This window comes from Carcharodon carcharias, chromosome 2 (genome assembly GCF_017639515.1).
Source record: "Carcharodon carcharias isolate sCarCar2 chromosome 2, sCarCar2.pri, whole genome shotgun sequence".
Lineage (NCBI taxonomy): Eukaryota > Metazoa > Chordata > Chondrichthyes > Lamniformes > Lamnidae > Carcharodon > Carcharodon carcharias.
In genome coordinates, this window is record NC_054468.1 from 93,644,217 (window position 1) to 93,665,800 (window position 21,584).

The following is a 21,584-nucleotide window of genomic DNA, read 5'->3' on the forward strand; positions in this document are numbered from 1 at the left end:
AAGAAAGAAACAGAGCAAGGTAAATTAACAGATAACCCAATACAGTATTAAACTTTCACTGGTTTCAATAGAATAAATGTTTTGCAGGGTTAACAGCTGTCTTCAATAAGCTTTGAATACAAGTCCATGCTTAAAACTAAGTCCCATTAGCAGCACAATGAAAAGGGATAATAACTGAAGAACGTGGTATCAGGTGGTTGATGGTCTGACTGGGTGAACTGATGCTGTTGCTCTCTTCTTCAGCTTCCAAGTTGGCACAACAAAATTAAATAAAGGTGATGTGTCTTAATGAAGCTAAACTGATTTGGAATTTGTCTCTGTTCTGCCAATGCAGAAATTAAGTATCTGACAAACAAATGTCAACAATCAAAACAATACCAAGCAAGATGGGACTTTAATTAGATTTTAATTAAAAAGTCAAAACAAGATTATATAGAAAAATACAACATCAACACTTTTATAAACTGGAAGGGATTATTACAGACACGAGTCATTATTCTAAGAATGGGACCCAAATTTTAGTTTAAATTAACATGAATATACTGATGAATTAAGTCAAATTAAGGGTTACACCCAACCAAAAGACATATGAATATATCAGGACCAGACACACTCCATCCTTCAAACTAATCAGTTTATTATATTACACCAGACATCCTTGACCCATCATGCTGTAATTACAGGCCATGTACCAGATTATACCGAGGTATAATTATAGGCTCTGAACCAGATTACATTGCAGTGTAATCGCAAACTGTATACCAAATTATAGTGCAGTGTACTTACAGACCGCATACCGGATTATACTGAGGTGCTATTACAGATTGTATGCCAGGTTATACTACTGTGTAATTACAGGCCGTGTACCAGATTATACTGAGGTGCAGTTACAGGTTGTGTTCCAAATTAAACTGCAGTGTAATCACAAACCGTGTAGCGGATTACACTGCAGTGTAATTAGACCCTGTGTACCGGATAATACTGCTGTGTAATTACAGGCTGTATACTGGATGATACTGAGGTGAAATTAACGCTATCTCTCTAATTTATTTCTGTTAAATTTAGTTAGTCTAATCAGTCACGTGGAATGCACATCCTGTGCCACATGGGAGCTCCAGGATGTTTCTCAATCCTGAACAACCACATGTGCAGGAAGTGTCACCAGCTGGAGGAGCTTGAGCTCTAGGTTTCAGGACATGAGCAATAGCTGGTGTCACTGCAGTGCATCCACATGGCTGAGCGCTACACGGATAGCACATTTCTGGATGTGGCAACTCTGGGGCTTATGGGTGTGCAAGTAGAGTGGGAATGAGTGACCGCCAGGAAGTCAGTGAGCACTGGGCAGGTATTGCAAAAGCCCCTTGAGTGCATCTCACTCTCAATACTGATGAGAATGATGGTTCCTCTGTGGAGTGCAGCCAGAGCCAAGTCCACAACAGGTTCAACTGTAAAAAGAAGCAGGAGGAAAATTGAGGGGAATATTGATAGGAGGTTCCATAGTTTGGGGTACAGACAGATGTTTCTGCAGCTGCAGACATGAATCCAGGATGGCAGGTCATCCCTTGGGTGCCAGGGTCAAGGATGTCACTGAGCAGCTGCAGAGCACTCTGAGGGAGGAGGGTGAATAGCCAGAGGTCATGATCCACATCGGTTACAACAAGCTACATAGAATAAGGGATGTGGCCCTGCGTTACATTTTAGGGAGCTGGGAAGGAGACTTGCAAGCAAGACCTCAGAAAGGTAATAATCCCTGGATTACTCCTGGTGCCACATGTTAGTGAATATAGAAATAGGAGGATAGAGTAGATGAATGTGTGTTTGGGGACATAGTGCAAGAAGAAAGCCTTTAGATTTCTGTGACATTGGGACCATATCTGGGGGGCGCGAGGACCTATACAGGCCAGAAGAGCTGCACTTCAACAGAGTGGAACCAAAATCATGGTGGGGCAGCTTGTTAATGATTTGGGGAGGGTTTAAACTAACTTGGCAGGGGATTGGGAACCAGAATGCGGCATTAGAAAGAAGAAATGACTTGCACGAAGGTTTGGGAGAGACAGCACGTGTGTAAGAAAGGTCAGGTCAGGAATGGGGTAGACAAGGAGGTCTAATATAGTTCTACAGTGCATGTACCTAAACATAAAGCATGGTTGGTGAGCTGCAGGTGCAGTTAGCCACATGGGAATATGATGTAGTGAATGGCTTTATAAAGAGCAGGAATAGGCAATAAATATCCCTGTATACAGGGTGTTCAGGAAAGAGAGGAGTGGTGGCAGTATTAATTGAAGAATATGTTACAGTTTGGGTCCAGGAGAGCATAGTTAAGAAACAATATGAGTGCCATTACACAACTCTGTATTCTATGGACCACCAAATATTGGGAAAGATATAGAGAGACAAATTTGGAAACTACAGAGAGGTGCAAAAACCAAAGAGATACTAATGGAGAAAAACTGTAGATAAAGAGGGATTTTAATTATCCTAGTATGGACTGGGATCGTAATAGTGTAAAGGGCAGGTGGGGGTTTCTAAAGCGTGTCAGGAGAATTTTCTAGATCAGTATGTTTCCTGCTGTACAAGGAAGGAAACATGGCTGGACATGTTCCAGAAAATGAGGTGGGCTGAATGGAACAAGTTTCAGTGGGGGAACTTTTAGGGAACAGTGTTCATAGTAACATAAGGTTTAATTTATCTATAGAAAAGGACAGGGAGCAACTTAAAGTAAAAAGATACTTAATTGGGGAGGGCCAATTTCACTGGGTTGAGAATGGATCTGTCCCAGGTAAATTGGAATCAAAAATTGGCAGGCAATACTGTAGCGGAACAATGAGCTGTCTTTAAAGAGGGGATAATTCAGGTGTATCAAGCACAAGGACAGAGCTCCCTGGATAACAAAAGAGATGGAGAGTAAGATGAAAAACAAAAAGGACGCAAATGACAGATTCAAGTTGATAATACATAAGAACTACAGTGAAATCACAAGGCAACAAACTCAGGTGACTTTAAATTCCACTTATGTTGAACTAGTCAACCATTCCCACCAGAACAATATCAGTGATAAGCGAAAATTCCACACTGCTATCTCTGGATTAGCAAATTTGTCCAAGCTGTCATATGATGGCACCAACCAATCAGGGCAGAGTTAGACCACACAAGAGCGTGAAAACATTAAGCCAGAGGAGGCTGATGACCCTGACTAGTCCAATGAATGCCCACCCGCTCGCCTCTTTCCCTAGCCAATGTCACAAAGCCTGTAGGGATGCTCTGGGATTTTGCACTGCAGCACGAAAACACCAAAAATACATTTAACTGCATCAACAATATGGTGGACTGTATCACGCAGATCCGAAAACAACACACTAAGCAGAAAAAGATTCATTTTCCCAGAGCTAACTCTCACCGTTTTTCAATGCAAAGCTCTGGCTTTTACAAAGTCAGGTCATTGTAAAGTGTGAACAAATTGAATAAAGAATTTTTCACAGATTCAATACTTTACTATGTTTTCGTTTGGCATTCAAAAATGTTGCTTTTGACATAGGCCTTATTTGTAGGCATATTGGGTGCTACAGAGACACATTCACGTGGGAATGGGGCCTCCTCGACTATCATGAAGCTCCGCTTAACAAATTTGTGGGCAGATCCCCAGGGAATCATCGGGATTTTACTGTAGGCTGAATATAGAAAAGTCAGAGAGAAAGTGAAAAAGGACATAAGTGAGATCAAGAAAGAGCATGAGAAGAGATTGGCAGCTAACATAAAAATTGAATCCAAAAGTTTTCTATTGGCAGATTAATAGTAAAATGGTAGTAAGAGGAGGGATGGAGCTGAGTAGGGACCAAAAGGAGATTTACACATGGAAGCAGAGGGCGTGGCTGAGGTACAAAATAAGTACTTTGCATCTGTCATTACCAAGGAAGAAGATGCTGCCAAAGTCATAGGTAGGAAACTATGTTGTGAAGACCCAAGGAATTTCCAGACAGATATAGATAAGTTGAGTGAGTGGGCAAAAATCTGGCAGATGGAGTATAATGTGGGAAAATATGAAGTTGTTCACTTTAGCAGAAAAAATTTTTTAAAAAGCAGAGTATTACTTAAATGGAGAACGACTGCAGAATTTAGAGGTGCAGAGGGATCTAGCTGTTCTAGAGCATGAGTCACAAAAGGTTAGATGCAGGTACAGCATATAATCAAGGCAGCTAATGGAATGATATCCTTTATTATGAGGAATTGAACATAAAAGTTAGGATAAAAGCAACATACTGCGGATGCTGGAAATCTGAAACAAAAATAAAAATAGCTGGAAAAACTCAGCAAGTCTAACAGCATCCGCGGGGAGGAACATAGTTAATGTTTCGAGTCCGTATGACTCTTCATCAGAACTGAGGAAAAATAGAAATGAGGTGAAATATAAGCTGGTTGAGGGGGGTGGGACAGGTAAAGCTGCATAGAGGGCCAGTGATAGGTGGAGGCAAGGAAGAAATTGCCAAAGATGTCATAGACAGAAGGGTGTTGACAGTGGTGATATTAGCTAAGAAATTAGCACATTTCACCCCACAGGTTTGTACTAGTTTATTTGATATATATTAATGACTTAGACCTGGCAGTAGAGGACAATTTCAAAATTTACTGACAAACTTGTAAGTATTGTGAACTGTGAAGAGGATAGTAAGGCACTTCAAGAAGGCACAGACAGGTTTGTGGAATAGGTAGGAATATGTCAGATGCAATTAATGCAGAGGCTACATTTTGACAGTAAGAATAAAGGTAGGCAATATAAACTAAACAGTACAATTCTAAAGGGAATGCAGAAAGAAAGGCACCTGAGGGTAAGTGCGCACAAATTGTTGAAGGTGGCAGGGCAGGTTGAGAAAGTGGCATGCAGAATCCTGGACTTTATAAATGGAGCCGCAAAGTACAAAAGCAAGGAAATTATGAAGAAATTTTATAAAGCCTGGCTTCAGCCTTGAGGAGTATTGTGTCCAATTCCCTGCACCACACTTTAAAGAGGATGTGAAGGATTTGGAGAGGGTGACAAAAAGATTCAAGTGAATGGTCCCAGGGATGAGTTACTTCAGTTACTTGGGTGAACTGTAGATATTGGGGTTGTTCGCCTTAGAGAAGGTTGAGATGAGATTTGATAGAGATTGTTAAAAATTGTGAGGGGTCTAGACAGAGTAGACAGAGAGAAACTGTCCCCATAGGTGGAAGGGTCAAGAACGAGATGACACTGGTAATGGCGATTGCTTAGGATCTGGAATGCACTGAGAAAGCGCTGCAGGCAGATTCAATCATGGCTTTCAAAGGGGGATTGGATAAGCATCATAAGAGAAACGATATGCAGGGCTACAGGGAAAGGGAAGGGGAGCGAGACTAGCTAAATTGCTCTTGCATAGAACTGACACAGTCAAGGCAGGTGGAATGGCCTTCTGTGCTGTAACCATTCTAGGATTCTGTTGTGTATTGGATTTTACTGGGGATAATCCCAGGGTTCATACTGGGTTCTGATGCAGATAATCCCAGCGTGTGTACTGGGTTCTGATGGGAACAATCCCAGACATTGTGCTGGGATCCGATGGGATAATCCCAAGGTTTGTACTGGGATATGACGATAATCCCAGGTTTTGTACTGAGATCTGATGGGGATAATCCCCAGGGTTTATATTGGATTCTGATTGGAATCCAGAACAAACCCTGTGATTACACAATGGGGCTGATCAGAGTTTCAGGCATTTTTGTGGCCACTTCAAAACTCCACAGTCAGATTGTAGATTATTTCGTCAAATGTCTCAATCTGTACTCAGTGGTAGGTTAAATTTAAACCTCAATGCTTTGCCAATTGAAGGTATTTTGTGATATTCCCATTCATAGAGATGATTCCTTTTAAATACTACCAGGGAAACAGCATAAACAAGACATCCGGCATAGCTGAGTAAGAAAAACCTGTTCAGTGTCAGAATGCTCGTCCACAAAAATGATGTACATAAATCAAGCCCAATGGTTTTAAAGTCAGAACCAGTCTGAACTGATTCTTTTAAGTAGAAATAACAAAGTTCCAGTCTAAATACTAGATATCCAACCTAAGAAAAAAATGTTTTGTGAGAAGGAAATTTTTCTAGATGGTCCAAATGCTAACCAGAACAGTCGCACAGAACCCCAGCATTTTTCTATTATGCTTTCACAAATGCAGCACCAGAACACCTATTAAGATGCCACCTAGAATTTCTTAACCAGAGTTCTTTCAGGACCTACAGTGACATACCACACTCCACATCAGATTTCAAATGATTCCCTTTGACAGTGAAGAGTTTCAAAGCACATTATGAAGCCTAGGCTGCAGTCATATCGCAGGCATCAATTTGAAAGTGCAACCTAAGAACGACATGTCTCAATCTATGCTAAACCTCTCCGGCAGTAATAAGTAAGTTTGGGCACGGTTCCAGTTTGTCCAGCTCAGAACTTATTAAACAGTTGTTATGGTTATATTGCAGCAAGTCTGAAGCTGAAGCAGTGTGAAATTACAACTTCAACCTGCATTTATGTAGCACCTCTAACTTGGAGAGATGGCCCAAAGCACTCCATGGAAGCGTAATCAGGCAAAAAGGGCTCTCTCCTCAAAATGGTATCAAATTCTGGCAACTTCAAAACAGAATTAAGCCACACGCTTTTATTAAACATGAAATATCTTCACATTGAAACTAAATTTTCATATGCTGGATTCATCAGTCTCAGTCAGTGCACTGAGACATCTAGAGTTCAAAATGAGATTGTACAACAGTCTAACCTGTAGGGACTGTGAGATGTTGAATACCACATTCCAATATCTAGAACTTCATAATGAGGTAGATGGGAATCTGCCAGTACATTCAAACATCTTGAGTCAGCTATATAACAGCAGAGTGTGGTATCTAGAGGCTCCCAACAAGCAGGTCCATCAATGGTTATGGGAGGGGTTTAATCAATGAGATTTTTGTGGAAACACCCTACAGTTTACTACAAAGCCCTGCTGTGGCTCTGTGTCAAATTTTGTCAGATGACACTATGAGCGCCCTGGGATAGTTCACTACATTAAAAGGCACTAAGTAAATACAAGTTGCCGTCTACAAACAGTATTGCAGTAAAGGATCCAAGTGAGTTCCCACCACATGTTCTCAAATTTAGAATTTCCCATAGCAAGACCTTGTGATGTCTTGGGAGCTTCCAGGAAGGATCCACTCCACACACTAATACCTACAGCCTCCCAGCTGGTTGTCAGCACCTAGAACTTCCTTTTGTGGGATCCAACATCATACATTGCAACGTCAATAACTTCCCAGGCAGGTCTGTCAGGATAGCATTTCCAACAGCACAAACTGCAACACACCTAGCCTCTCAGATCTGAAAATCTATTGTTCAGAAACACCAGTTGTCCGGAAATTTTTTCAGCAGACTCAAGCAACCCGCAGACTCACCACTCAACTGCTCAGGCACTGCGGGCTCAAAAAAGATAATGAACATTTAACTCCTCCTTACCACAGGGTGCAGTATTTCTGGAAATACAGTTTTGCTACAAGCAGAGCAGGTATCACGTACAGTATGAAAATTCTAATGTCATTTTATAATCCAAAGAATTCCGAAATCCAGAAATGTCTTGGTCCCAAGCATTCTGGATTGGAAAGGTTACAATGTAGCTGGGTTCACCTGAGTTTTATGTCCACCCCTATTATTGCAGGTTTCCCAATGAGAGGCCTGCCAAATTCTGTAGTGGTTTTGGGATTTTCATTAAAGTCTCAATAAAACACAATGTGATCCCTAAGATTTCCCACACTGGAAACACTTATTTCCTAGTGAGAAGTCATGCAGTCTACTTTCTATATAGATTTGATGATAGGAGTATCTTTTGAATGTCAACTTTGTAGCACACTGATTTCTAAGTCAGAGATGACCCAAGAACTCATCTCCATATCCCTTGATACTCTTACACAACCAAAATCTATAAATATATTGGTACTGTATTGTACTAAATACATTTTTTGAATACCTTTGTTTTTCTATAGGTTTGCCAGTTAACAGCTTAGTCCAGTTTAAGATACCTCATTCCTCTCTCAACCAACATCACCAAAACCATACAACACCATCTTGCTATGGTTGCAGTGGCTGCAACATTTGCCCAAGTTACAGTTACTTCAATGCAAAGTGGTTCATTGCAAGTGAAGCACTTTGAAATATTTGGAAGAGATGTTTTGCAGACGCAAGTTTTTTCTCAATGGTTTACAAATAAGGGGACTGTCGATACATGCTGATACCTAGGGCTTCCAGCGTGAGGTTAAAGAACACACACTGTGATGACTAGAATTGGAAGTTATTTTTCACCCGTGCTCCTTGATATTTTTCAAAGAACAACCTGTTAGTTTAAACTGTAGTGTTCAGTAAATTGTCTTAAATTGGGAGTACAGTCTGTTATTACAACAAATAATTGATGAAAGTTCTTTCAGCACAGGCTCTTGAGGTTTGAAACTTCCTAGTTTGCAATTTAATCAGCATGAATAGTGAGTTTAGAGTTCCTTCATGTGAAGTCTCTCAGTGTTTGCATTTGTCAATTTGTAGCCTAACATAGAATGCAATGCCAAGTAACTCAATGAGGAAGTTTATCAAAATGCAGGGGTTTACCAGAGAGCACCACATAGCCATCTTCAGTGCTAACAAAGTGGGAGCACAGGCGCGATACACAGCACGGTGAGTGGGATTTTTATTAATTCCTTCACAGGATGTGGGCGTCACTGACATTTATTGCCTATCTCTAACTGTCCAGAGAGATAATGGTGTGCTCCCTTCTCAACCGCTGCAGTGTGTGTGTGTTAGTTTGATACAACCAAATGGTTTGCAAGGTCGTAACAGAGGGCAGTTAAGAGTCAATCACATTGGTGGGAGGCTGGAGTCGCACATAGGCCAATACAATGAGGTTTCATTTCCAAAATGATTTAAGTGAACCAGCAGGCATTTACAACAGATACCAGCTTTTTATTTCCCGATTTGTAAAATCAAATTAAAATTCTTAAACTGCCATGGTGGGATGTGTACAGGCCTCTTTAATGATCATTTTAACTGCATCCAATGTTCAGAAAAGCTACAATACCAATAATGCACGTCTCCAATCGCATAACGTTCTTCCCTCCTTTCCTGACAGCAGTACAGGAGCACATAAGGTTAACAGCTGTGGTTGGAGGTATCCCTGGAGGCTTGAAAGCATGGTGTCCAATCACATGACACTTGCCCACAATTTGTGAATGCTGCTGCATTTACTTTTCAAGGTTGGGTCGCCCGTCATTGAGTACGTTTGCTCAGCATTTTGTGCAAGAATTTCCAAGAAGAAGGAGGCACATCAAGAAAGCCCAGGTGCAAACCACAGGTTCAAGCTACAAATTCAATGTTTCGCCCATGTTCCTGGCAGCAGGGGCAGAAAGATTAATCTTCCATTCCTGGAGACACACAAGACAATCCAGTGGGGATGGAGGAGCTGGCAACCCTAGTTGTACCTTCTCTAAAGCCTTAATATCCTTCCTCTGTTGTGGAACACAATGCCACACACACTGCTCCAACAGAGGTCTTAAGGTTTATAAAGTTTATCGTTACCTCTTGGCTTTATATTTTATAGTTTAAGATAAAACCTTCAATTCTATTAGCTCTTTAAAAAAAAAACCAGCCTTATGCTGATGCATTTCCTTTAATGTCCTATGAACCTATAACCCCAAATCCCTTGGCTCCTCTACAGCACTGAGCCTACATCCATTTATTACATTTATTGCTCCACGTTTTTAAAATCAAAATGCATCACCTCACACTTAATGACGCTGAATTCCATCTGTGACTTTATAGCCTATTACCCCATCACAGCACATCCCTTTGGTCTTCCAAGGAATCAATCATCTGCAAATTTCAACACCACTCCCTCCAGGCCTCTGAGTTAGACACAGCCTGCTTTCCATATGCTGCTTGCTGATGATTGCATCGGCCAATGTTTGCTCTTGCTTCAAATGTTCTATCTACTGCAGCAGGAATACTAGGTGAATTTTATGCAGTTTTAAATTAAATTAGAACTCATAGATCAATCGCAAAGCTTTGGCAGCACAATATTAGTTATATTACTCTGCCTTCTTCCTTACAAATCCTGGCAAAGCTTTTAGTTACACACTTCAAACTGCAGCACACTTTCCACCAAGATTAAGCCTCCTCATCATTCTCTCTCTCTATATCTAAAAATCACTGTGCATCTTTTCCACCTCCCCTACTTCCCAAAGCCAGTTAGCAACACAATTTTTTTTTAAACAGACAAGACACTGCTGTGACAGGATGGCACAGTGGGTCAGAACCACACTTTCACCCCTGCCAGCTGCATTTCAAGCTAGGTCAAGAGTCTCCAACGGTCCCGAATTAAATTTAGACAATTTTTCTATAAAAACTGCCAAGCTCTTGCTAATAAGTGGTTTCACTTAAATAAAACTATTTATTTATTATTATATAATAAAAGAGGTCAGAGTCTAAACGGGGTCAAGGAGCAGAGGGATCTCACGGTACGGATACAGAAAACACTTAAAAGTAGCATTGCAGGCTAATAAGACCATAAAAAGGCAAATCAAACATTGGGTTTCATTTCTAGAGGGATAGAATTGAAAAGCAGGGAAGCCACTTCAAATCTTGTGCAGAACCTTGCTTAGAGCACACTTGGGAGTACAGTGCACAGTTCTGGTCCCCATATTATAAAAAAGATATAGAGGCATTAAAAGAAGATGCAAAAAAGATTTACAAGGACGGTAGCAGGTTAAAAGTATCTGGAAAGATCAAACAGGCTAGTGCTCTTTTCTCTAAAAAAGAGAAGGCAGAGGGGTAAAGGTCTTTAAACTATGAAAGATTTTGACAGGGTAGACGTAGCGAAAATGTTCCCACCTGTGCATGTTTCCAAAACTAGAAGCCATATAAATCCAATAGAGAATTCAGGAGAAACCTCTTTACCCAAGTAGTAGTAAGAATGTGGAACACATGACGACAACAACTAATTGAGATAAATAACAAAGAGTAGCTAGAAAATAAGGCAGAAAGGAATAAGAGGTTATGCTGATAGGGTTAGACCAAATGTTGGCATTGGCCAGCTGAGTCAAATAACCCGTTTCCGTGCTGTAGATTTGATGCAACTCAATGCAGCTAACCTTTGAGGGTGGTGACATTTCCCTACATTATCAGAAAGATAAAGACAAGCACAAGGGTCCTAAAAGCAGATACAGAAGAGACATTTATAGTTTGTTTGTCAGGGCTCTAATCAGGGACCTGCATACAGTTATCAGGGAGTGACTGCTATAAAACTTCAGTTGACATTTAAATAGAAAGCACCAAGAGGCCCATGTTTAATATTCAGTCACATGGTTTCTCCTGAGTTTGGGTTTGTCTCTCTTCAACACCCTAATCCAGATCTGAGCTTGTATCTTTCCCAATTCACAGTGGGTCAGTACGGGTGTGGGCTCCCATCTCTCCCCGATTCACAGTGGGTCAGTCCGGGTGTGGGCTCCCATCTCTCCCCGATTCACATTGGGTCAGTCTAGGTGTAGGTTCCCATCTCTCCCCGATTCACAGTGGGTCAGTCTAGGTGTAGGTTCCCATCTCTCCCCGATTCGCAGTGGGTCAGTACGCGTGTGGGTTCCCATCTCTCTCCGATTCACAGTGGGTCAGTCTGGGTGTGGGTTCCCATCTCTCCCCAATTCACAGTGGGTCAGTCTAGGTGTAGGTTCCCATCTCTCCCCGATTCACAGTGGGTCAGTCTAGGTGTAGGTTCCCATCTCTCCCCGATTCGCAGTGGGTCAGTACGCGTGTGGGTTCCCATCTCTCTCCGATTCACAGTGGGTCAGTCTGGGTGTGGGTTCCCATCTCTCCCCAATTCACAGTGGGTCAGTCTAGGTGTTGGCTCCCATCTCCCCCAGTTTGAAGTCAGGCATGGGTCAGAATACAAGGGGAAGTGACTGGTGTCAGCTCTGGGTCGCTAGCATCAGTGCCCAAGAGACTTATCTTCCAACCCGGGACACTCGGTATCCTTCAATCTAGGTGAAATGCTGGACATGCAGCAAATTAAATCCACTGGGGATGGGGGTAGCTTCACTATGCTGCACTTTTTCTGATGGCTGAAGAGACCAATCCATGATAGGTAGGCAGGTTCGGCCACAAGTGCTTTTTTTTTTGCAAAAATATACTTTATTCATAAAATATCTTCAACAACATTCCAAACCATTTCAAAATCACCATCACAAAAGTACAATCAGGTTCAACTTTTACAACATGTATCACGAAATGCATCAATACAATCAATGAATATTACAATCATTTGCAGACATTTTGAGCTGTACAGCCCGAGGGGGCTCTAAACAGTTCCCAGTCCCTCGGTGCACTGTGGCAGAAAGGTCTTAGACAGCGACCTTTCCCCATTGCACCTTTGCGGCGGCTGCCCCAAGCTTTAGTGCGTCCCTCTGCACGTAGTCCTGGACTTTGGATTGTGCCAGTCTGCAACACTCAGTCGGGGACAACTCTTTACGCTGGAAGATCAACAAGTTTCGGGCAGACCAAAGAGCGCCTTTCACCGAGTTGATGATCCTCCAGCTGCAGTCGATGTTTGTCTCGGTGTGTCCCCCTGGGAACAGCCCGTAGAGCACAGAGTCCTGTGTCACAGAACTGCTTGGGATGAACCTTGACAGAAACCACTGCATCTCTCTCCAGACCTTTTTTGCAAAGGCACAATCTACAAGGAGGTGAACAACGGTCTCTTCCCCACCACAGCCACCTCGAGGCCAACGTGCCGAGGGGGTGAGACTTCTGGCGTGTAGGAAGGTTCGGCCACAAGTGCTGCACATGAAATGGTTATCAGGTTTCCATTGTGCGTTTCAGTGGTGATGCTTGTTGCTAAGCCACTGTAACCACTGATTGTCATGGTGGTGCATGGTGACTCACAAGTGATATCACCCTTGTACCAATGTGGGACACCCCCAGATAATTCAGAAGGCTTGGAAAGTCTACATCCAGAAATATGTAACTCAAGTAGTCTGACTTTAAACACTCAACTTTTTGAATGCTGATGAACGAAAATATTTTGTGCAAATCAAAATTGATCATTTTTCAAATTAAGACAAGACAGTAACATTGTAACAAAGAAATCAGCTTGGTACCCCAGACTGCTCATTTCAAAACAATGAGCAATACATAAGCAGACCCTGCTTAATGTAGAGGACAGGTTTTTTTCCTAAGCAGGCACTGTGTTAAACAATTGGAGAACAGTCTGTACTTTTGAACAGTGTTGAACAGGAATTTACTCATGCCTAGCTGGTGTGCTCCAACTGCCACAGCATCATGCTCAGACTGCACTTCCAGTCAAGTTACGACAGCAGAAGCAGCTGGCAAGAAAATCAGGGCTGTATTTTGGAACGGTGGTGGGCCTAGGATAGACATTGGGATAGCTGGGGGCGGGAACCAGTAAAGGTTTCAGCTTTGGCACCAAAGGTTCTCGTGCGAGACATGCAAGAGGGGCAAAGTGCTCAATGCTTGTCCCAGTTCTCAGGGAGATCAATCTCCTGTTCCAGGTTGGTAACACTGAGTGTATAGGCAGCCCTCCAACACATCATGAAAGAGGCCACTCTGCAGTCGTGCACCTAGATTGGGGGTGTCAGGTGGCTATTCAACCAAGGAGGGCATTGCAGCAGAGCCCAAACTACCTCTCAACCAACATCCAAACTTGCATTTTCAAGAAAGGGTGACTGGCTAGGAAGATGGAATCCACTGTGATTTTTGTGATTTCCTTTGTAGTCCCCTATCACTGTCCTGGCTGAGTTGAGCTAACTCAGCATTGAATATGAAATTAGGATCTGCCAGGAATGTCTTGATTCACCATGCCATTGCAAAGCAATGTCTAATCCAGTTCTGAAATCCCTCTACTGTGATGTGATTTGCATTTAACAAGCATTTAAGAGCTACTGACTTACTTTTCACATGTAGTCATTGCTATTTTGCAGGAACAAAAGCATCCAATTTAAGCACAGAAAGATCCAAGAAACAGGAAATGAGATGAGATACCATTTAATCTGTCCTTCATGTTGGTTGAGGGAGGAATGCTGTCTAAGACTCTTGTGAAAACTTACTGTTCTTCACTAACCTGTGTGCCACTAAACAATATAGCACAGAAGGACATATTCTGTGCTGAGTAAACAACAACTGGAATGCTACAATTGGCCACATCGTCCCAGAACTCGGAGAGGAGGGGAAAACAGGCAGAAGTCCAATTGATCACAAGCCAGCAACTCATATATGCAGTGAGGTCAGTCGAGAGCAACTAGACTCAGCTGATCTCAATGGTCAAATTACCTGCCACCACTTAAGGTCTGGCTTCAAATGAACAATGGTCAGTTGGGTAAGGTACCAGAGAGAGGAGGAGATAAAGCAGAAAAATATACCAAAAAGTTATCACAGCACGTGATACACATGCAGCCACCTCTGTAATACTGATGTGTACCTGCTCTGGAAGTTGGGAACCAAATAATTTACACACAGTTGATTGGGTTATTGAAATTCCAGGGAAAATTCAGTCAGCTCTACTTCCATTCCTGGCTGGGATCAACCTCTCCCAACTTGTGAAGCCTGAAAGACAGGGATAGAAACAGAACCTGTAATAAAACAAAAGAGCAACACTGCTTCAGAAACATTTCCAGTGTTAAACCCAAGTTTATCATCCACCAGATCTGCTCTGAACTGCTAACAATCCTAAAGATCAAGTGCTGGCACAAGGATTTTTGTGAAGAGCAATGGTGGGCATGTGAAAGTTTTGTGCCATGTCCACTCAACAGTGAAATACATTGAGCAGTAGTTATTTTCAAACCTCTGCTCTTCCAAGAGGACATAGTAAGCTGTATAACACCGGGGTAAAGTACTGGTGGGTAACAAGTCTGTCACTGGTGATAGCAGCTGCAAACGCAATTGGGATTGTTGGGTGTATCACATGAAAGCAAATTGGCTTCAGAGAATGCTCCACATAAGCCCAGTGACACTGATAGACTGGGATAGGTTGCAATATCCTGCCAAAAAGATCTTGATCTCCTGTACAGATCATCAATTATCACAGAAGTACAAAATGTACAGTCCCGTTCCTTCCTCAAGATGCTCTCAGAATTAATTTCAAAACATATTTACATTATCTCCAGATCCAAATTTCAATTCGCCCCATGAAGCACACACTAAGCATTTACCATCACTGCTGCAGTAACCATGGATATCATATGTATAGATTCCCAAGCAAGTTCTCTGTGTCTGCTACCTCCAACTAGATTGCTACATAATACTATGCAATCTCTAGATAGCTAGAGACAGAGAATAATGATAGGACCATGCATGAACTAATGGGAACTCAGAGACATAGATTGTGATGACGCTTGCAGATGGCAGGAATCAAAAGGAAGATCTAGAGCAAACAAAATAGTGTAGAGGCCAACAATGTGCAGAGGTGGCAACACTGTGCAAGTGGCAGAGAACACGAAGGTGGCAAGGATCTCTAATAGAGCATAACAAAAGCACAACTCAAAATTAAACTAACCCATACAAGACAACAGAATCCCAGGTTTGATCACCAATCTGGGCAGTGAGTTACAAAATGTCAGCTGAGGTTGCCACAGGGGCATCACAATTATCATTAGGAGGAGGCCATTCAACCCTTTGAGCCTGCTCCATCATTCAATTAGATGATAGCTGATCTGCACCTCAGATCCATTGACCTACCTTTTTGTCTTGTGGGGTGGGGTGGGGAGGAATTCCACTACCCAGTGTGTTGGGGGGTGGGACTTCCCAATTTCCCTCCCAAACAGCCTTGCTCTAATTGTATTATATTCCATTGTTCTGACCTCCCACACCAGAGAAAATAGTTACCCTAACAAATCTTCTTACCATTTAAACTTCAACCAAATCACCTTCCAATCTTTGACAACGCCACGCAAAGACAGGGTTTTTATAGGGCTAGTGGAAGGCACTATAAAGGTCTGAATTTGGAACTTACTGTATGTCATGTTAGCCTACATAGCAGTCACTGCAGTTCCAACAGATTCCATTGCTTTGAGAGGTCGGAGGAAGGGCAAGTACGTTGATCTGAGACTGAACAAAATATGAAGTGAGCTCACATGGGCCTGATGGTCTTTACTCATCCTAGACACACAACATTAGCTGCTATGTAAATATTGTGAGACTCTTCTACCCACCATTTGCAATAACATCCATTTTAAATGGAAAAAAGCAATTCCTTTATAATTCACCAAATCAAAGGACACAGGATTCTGAGAGTTCCTGCACTACTACACGTCTGCAACAGCAGAAATAGCACCAAGGATCAAAACAACAAATTGCATATCGACAGATAGGAATTGCTGCAGGATAAAAGACCAGAATCCATCTAGTTCATCTACCATTTTGGGAGTCATGTGACAAAATGATAATGGAGTTGTTGATAAATCACTGCATTCAACCTCTAGCCGTTGATCCAGAACAGACTCAGACAAGACACAAGGAAAACGCAAATTGGTGGAGAGCTTTGGGAACCATGATCCAGTCACCCATTTCTCCCACACTGTACTTATCACATCATATCTCAATTTACTCACATCCTGGATCCCAACATGTTATTCCTTGAAAGAAATCTAATTTGTATTTGAATGAATCAATGCTGTCTGCTTCCACTGTCTTGCTCGGGAGTCCGTGCATGTATTGACAACTCACTAAACAAAATAACATTTCCCCAGATTAGTTTTGAATTTACATCCTTTCAAGCTTAGGCTGTGTCGAAAGCAGAATACTGCAGATGCTGGAAATTGGAAATCAAAACAGAAAATGCTGGAAATACTCAGCAGGTCAGGCAGCATCTGTGGAGAGAGAAAGAATGTTAACATTTTAGATCTGTGATCTTTCATCAGAACAGACTGTCTTCTAGTTCTACTGTTCTAGACAAAGTGAAGAGGCTCGCCATGGTCTACATTATCCCTACCCTTTAGAATCCAGAAAACAGCAATCATATCACCTCAAAACCTTCTCCTTTCCAGTGAGAACATGACCAACTTACATCATCACTCCTCAATCTAATCCCTCGATCATTCTGGTTGCTTTCTTCTGTATCCTTTCATTAACTGCGATTTCCTTTCTATACGGTGGTGACCAAGACTGTGCACAGTATTCTAAATGCAGTCATACTAATGATTTATTAAAGTGCAGGATTACCTCACTATTTCAACTCAGTATTGACCTTTTAATATATCCCACTATCTGATTCATTTTATTCATTGCCACTGAGCATTACTGCAATAGCCTCAATTTGTCAATCAGAACCCCTGGATCTCTCTCATTTTCCATGCACATTATTGTTTTACCATTGAAGTAATAATCTCTTTCCAGATTTTTTTGTTTCATTAATAGGGACCAGGGGATTACTCATGAATAAGGACATTACCTGACCTCCACTCCTGATTAAATTCTGTCTTCTGTCAGTTCCCAACCATCTGTATCAGATCTACTACAAACCTTCAATTTTGTTTTTTCCTGGTTCAGTTTCTCTGAGGCAGGGGTTTCTCTGATTTTCTCCATAGTATTTGGCACCTGTGGGCCCAGTCACTGCCCAGTAAACCACAGGAAGTCCATGAGTTAAACCATACATCTGCTCAGCTGTTCGTCTTGTCTGCTGCTCCACTTGGTCCATTTGTGAAGTGCCCGAAAGCTGACAATCTATTTAGCCTGACTAGCCAATCTGTATGCATTCTCTCAGAGACATACAAATGTACTCTAATGTCAACCTGCAACATCACTCATCAGGAAACTAGACAAGTCCAATGTCTAGACATTTAAGGACGCATGCACAAGCACAAAGGCAAACAACAATACTACAGCAGGAATGAAACTGAAGATTAAACTTTGAACACAATTTTTAATATTTATTAAGTTTCAGGGTTTTAAGTTTTGTGGTTATATGAAGATCAGTATATAAACATGCATACTGAGGATGTATTGAACAGTATTGACCCAGACTTGAGTTCTTTCTATATAGTGCACAGGATTCACTTTTTGAGATTATTTTGTGTAGGAGCTCCCATTAAAATGATGAACCTATCTGCAATGTGAACAGCTCTGGTCTCCATATTATACATAAGAAAAGGATATAGAGGCACTGGAGAAGGTGCAAAAAGGTTTGCTAGGCTGATATCAAAACATGGGGTTATAAATATCAGGACAGATTGAGCAGGCTGGGGTTCCTTTCTCCCAAGAAAACCAAGGGGTGACTTACAAAAGGGTTTGATAGGGTAGACAGAGAAAATGTTCCTACTTTCAGGGAAAATCAGAACTCGGGGCCATAAATGAGATAATCATCAATACATCCAATAGGAAATTTACGAGAAACTTTTTTACTCTGAGTGGCGAGACTGTGGAACGCAATACCACAAGGAATAGCTAAGGCAAATAACATTTAAGGGATAAGAGGATGGAGAAGGGAACTGAAGGGTATGGTGATGGGGTTACATGAAGAAGGGTGCAGGTGGTGATTCTTGTGGAGCATAAACACTGGCATAAACCTGCTGGGCCAAATGGCCTCTTTGTGTGCTATAAATACTATGTAACTATGCAAGAGGAAGAACTTACATACAGGGATGTCAGTGCCCGAATCTCACTGGCAAGAAGCACCTAACATTTGCACATGGGAGGGAGAGAGGTCACAGGGTGGGAGTCACCTCCAGCACAAAACAGCATCGATGGCTGCCAAATTCACCCTCCTGCATGCAGCTGGTACATGAATGGGAATTTTAAACCAAATATTTCCACTTCACTTGTAAGCATGTTATGTGCTTCTTCACTTTTGTCTGTCTGACACCCATGTATGTAATGCTGTTTATCGATAAGTGCCTACATAATAGTTTTCTATCTCATCTATATATTCAGCATGCATTCTCGTGTAGTCCATCCCCCCGCACCCCCTCCAAACCTGGATTCTGTTGGTCTTATCTATTGTTACTTCTCATCTGCACCTCTTGCATGTCTGCCTCTTTCTTTATATTCTCAATCCATGTTCTCATTCTCCTCTCTCCCATAATTGGCGTAAATATTTTCTGTCTCTCCTTTCACCTATATACTGATATGTTGCCTCCCTCACCATTCTCTTCATACCAGTTGATCTTTCCCACAATAATTGGCAATGTTTAACAATACTGTAATGAGTGAAACAAGGAATGTAACGTCACCCTTAATAAACCCCTGAGGCAGCATACATGGCTGGATCTCCCAGTGCTGCTGCCTGAACTGGAGAAGCAGAGCGCCTCCCATATCCACGAGGGCTGCAGGTGGCAGTAAAGGAAAGTCTCTGCTTCTCTACTTTAAATCCCAGCCCTTTTGCAAATTTGGGGGTAAAAAACAGCAAGGTAAACATTTTGAGCCCTACACCAGCAGCCATCTCACCACAATTCATTGCCTCCTCCTCCCCAACACAACAGCCTACTGCCAAGATCAGGGTGACATCAAGAAGTGGGGTAGAGGAAGGAACAATTTCAAACAAGAACCCCTAAAAGCAAAAATAAAAACTTCAACATGAAATGGTTTAATTGCACAGACTTTCCCAACATCCAGTCAGTGGCATTTGATTGGAAAATCTACCCACCCCAGCAAAGAATAAACAGGCTGCACCAGGAAACAGTCACAAAAAAGAACTAACACTCAAGATAAAGTCAGAGACTTGGGTGATGGACAATGTGTTCAATGCAGTGGTCTTCAAGGGGAGGAAGTTAGATGTTGAGAGAGGTGTGGGTTGCATTATGATGACGTTGGTGCTGAGAGGGGCACTTGAGGGTGAGGGTGGGGGTGGATGTTGGTCACGGGTAAGGGGAGGGGTTGGTTAGTGGTCCTGGGAAAAGGGTGGGGGAGAAGAGGAGTTGATCCTGGGAGGGGGTCTGGGGTTACTGGTCCCTGGGAGGAGGGGAGGGGAGGGAGGAAGAGGAGGGTTACTGGGTCGTCGTGGGTTGGGGGTGGTTATTGGTGCCGGGGGGGGGGGGGGGGTGGTTATTGGTGCCGGGGGGGGGTGGGAGGGGGGTGGTTATTGGTGCCGGGGGTCGGGGGGGGAGAGACGGGTATTGGTACCGGGAGTCACTCGTTTTCCGTGATTTCAGAATGGGAGTTCGCCCAGGACGAGACTCTTTTGTTGCAACAGGGATGGGGGTCAGTGGGCTAGGGCCCCGGGATTGTTGCCAGGGTGATGCAGGTAAAATATCCGGGAATACTGCCTGTCACTGAGTATCCCAACGGGGGGGGGTGGGGGATTTCCAACAGAATCATATAGGGCCTGGGACCAGGGAGGAGGAGGAGGAGGAGGGGAGGTGGTGAATTAAGCAGCTGATGAAGGGGGGAGGGGATAGGCCGAAGCACACAGCACAAACCGAGCAAATAGTGAATGTCAAACCTTTTACACTGGCGGGTGCTTGGGACGGTCCCTCAGTCTCAAACAAGGGCAGGAGGAGGAGGCCGGCCTCTTTCCTGGCACACATTCCCTCGATCATGGAGCCATGTCACAGCAGAGATTTCACCAGAAACCCGCCAAACACACAGGCCGCAGTAACCGGGAGCACCGAGGTGGAGAGGGGTTGGGGGCGGGGGGGGGTTGTGGGGGGAGAAAGAAGAGGAGCGGGGAGGCGGGGATATAAGAGAGAAAGCGAGACAGATGAGAACGACAGCGCTGCCAGTTAGCCAGCGGAAAGACTGAAGAGCCGGATGACCAAGAGAACCTCCAATATCCCAGCGACCACCGGGACACGGTGAACGTAAGGTGTCTGCGCACACCGCACCGAGACACGTTGGCGTCAAATCAGAGCTCGGAGGACTCAGGGAGGCACTCCGGTATCCCGGCGGCCATCAGGCCACGCTGAGCTGAAACCAGAGCTCGGGGGACTCAGGGAGACACTCCAGTATCCCAGGATTCTGAGAGAGGTTGACAAATGTGCTCTGAAGGTTGGCACCCTGGTAACGCGCTCAATGACAGCACAGGCTGAGTGGAGAGCCTTCAAAGTCTGACCACATGGCTGCCTTCCAATTGTCCCAGGTTCAGGAACGGCTTTTATGTAATTTAAATTTGATAGAGGGCTCTGCACAGAGTAGATAGGGAGAAAATGTTCCCTTTGGTGGAGGGATGTGATTGGCAAAAGAAATAATGCTGATATGAGGGAAAAAAAACATTTGCAGTGATTGGTTAGGATCTGAAATACACTGCCTGAGAGTGTAGTGGATCCTAGTTCAGTTTGTTGGTTCCTGTTCATACGCTTATAAGGGTTGGCCAATTTGGCACTAATGATAGAGTTGAGTGGCAGACACTCCATAGGTAGAAACTCTTGTGTTTATTTACAAAGGTACTCAGTAGCAACTAAACATGTGCTAACACTTCAAACTATCTCTACACCACAGCTGCTACTGGCTACAGACTACTAACTACAGAGATAAAAATACCTGGAAAAACTCAGCTGGGAAGGGGAGGGGGAAGGGGGAAGGGGAGGGGGAAGGGGGAAGGGGAGGGGGAAGGGGGAAGGGGA

General features: G+C 43.1%; 1 protein-coding gene across 7 annotated transcripts in view; it reads right to left on the reverse strand.

Moving 5' to 3' along the window:
- The window catches only part of LOC121272834 (AMMECR1-like protein), a 53,152-nt gene extending 32,508 nt beyond the window's left edge, over nucleotides 1-20,644 (reverse strand). For 2 of the 7 annotated variants that reach the window (XM_041179658.1, XM_041179650.1), the window contains exon 1: nucleotides 20,465-20,644. In XM_041179658.1, the coding sequence (XP_041035592.1) occupies nucleotides 20,465-20,561 (97 nt within the window). In that variant the 5' untranslated portion in view covers nucleotides 20,562-20,644. Of the gene's footprint in view, nucleotides 1-10,917; nucleotides 11,013-14,512; nucleotides 14,664-16,042; nucleotides 16,138-20,464 lie in introns of those variants that run through there. The other 5 variants (XM_041179664.1, XM_041179693.1, XM_041179684.1 and 2 more) reach the window with 5 other exon arrangements.
- Between the last annotated feature and the right edge of the window lie 940 nt (nucleotides 20,645-21,584).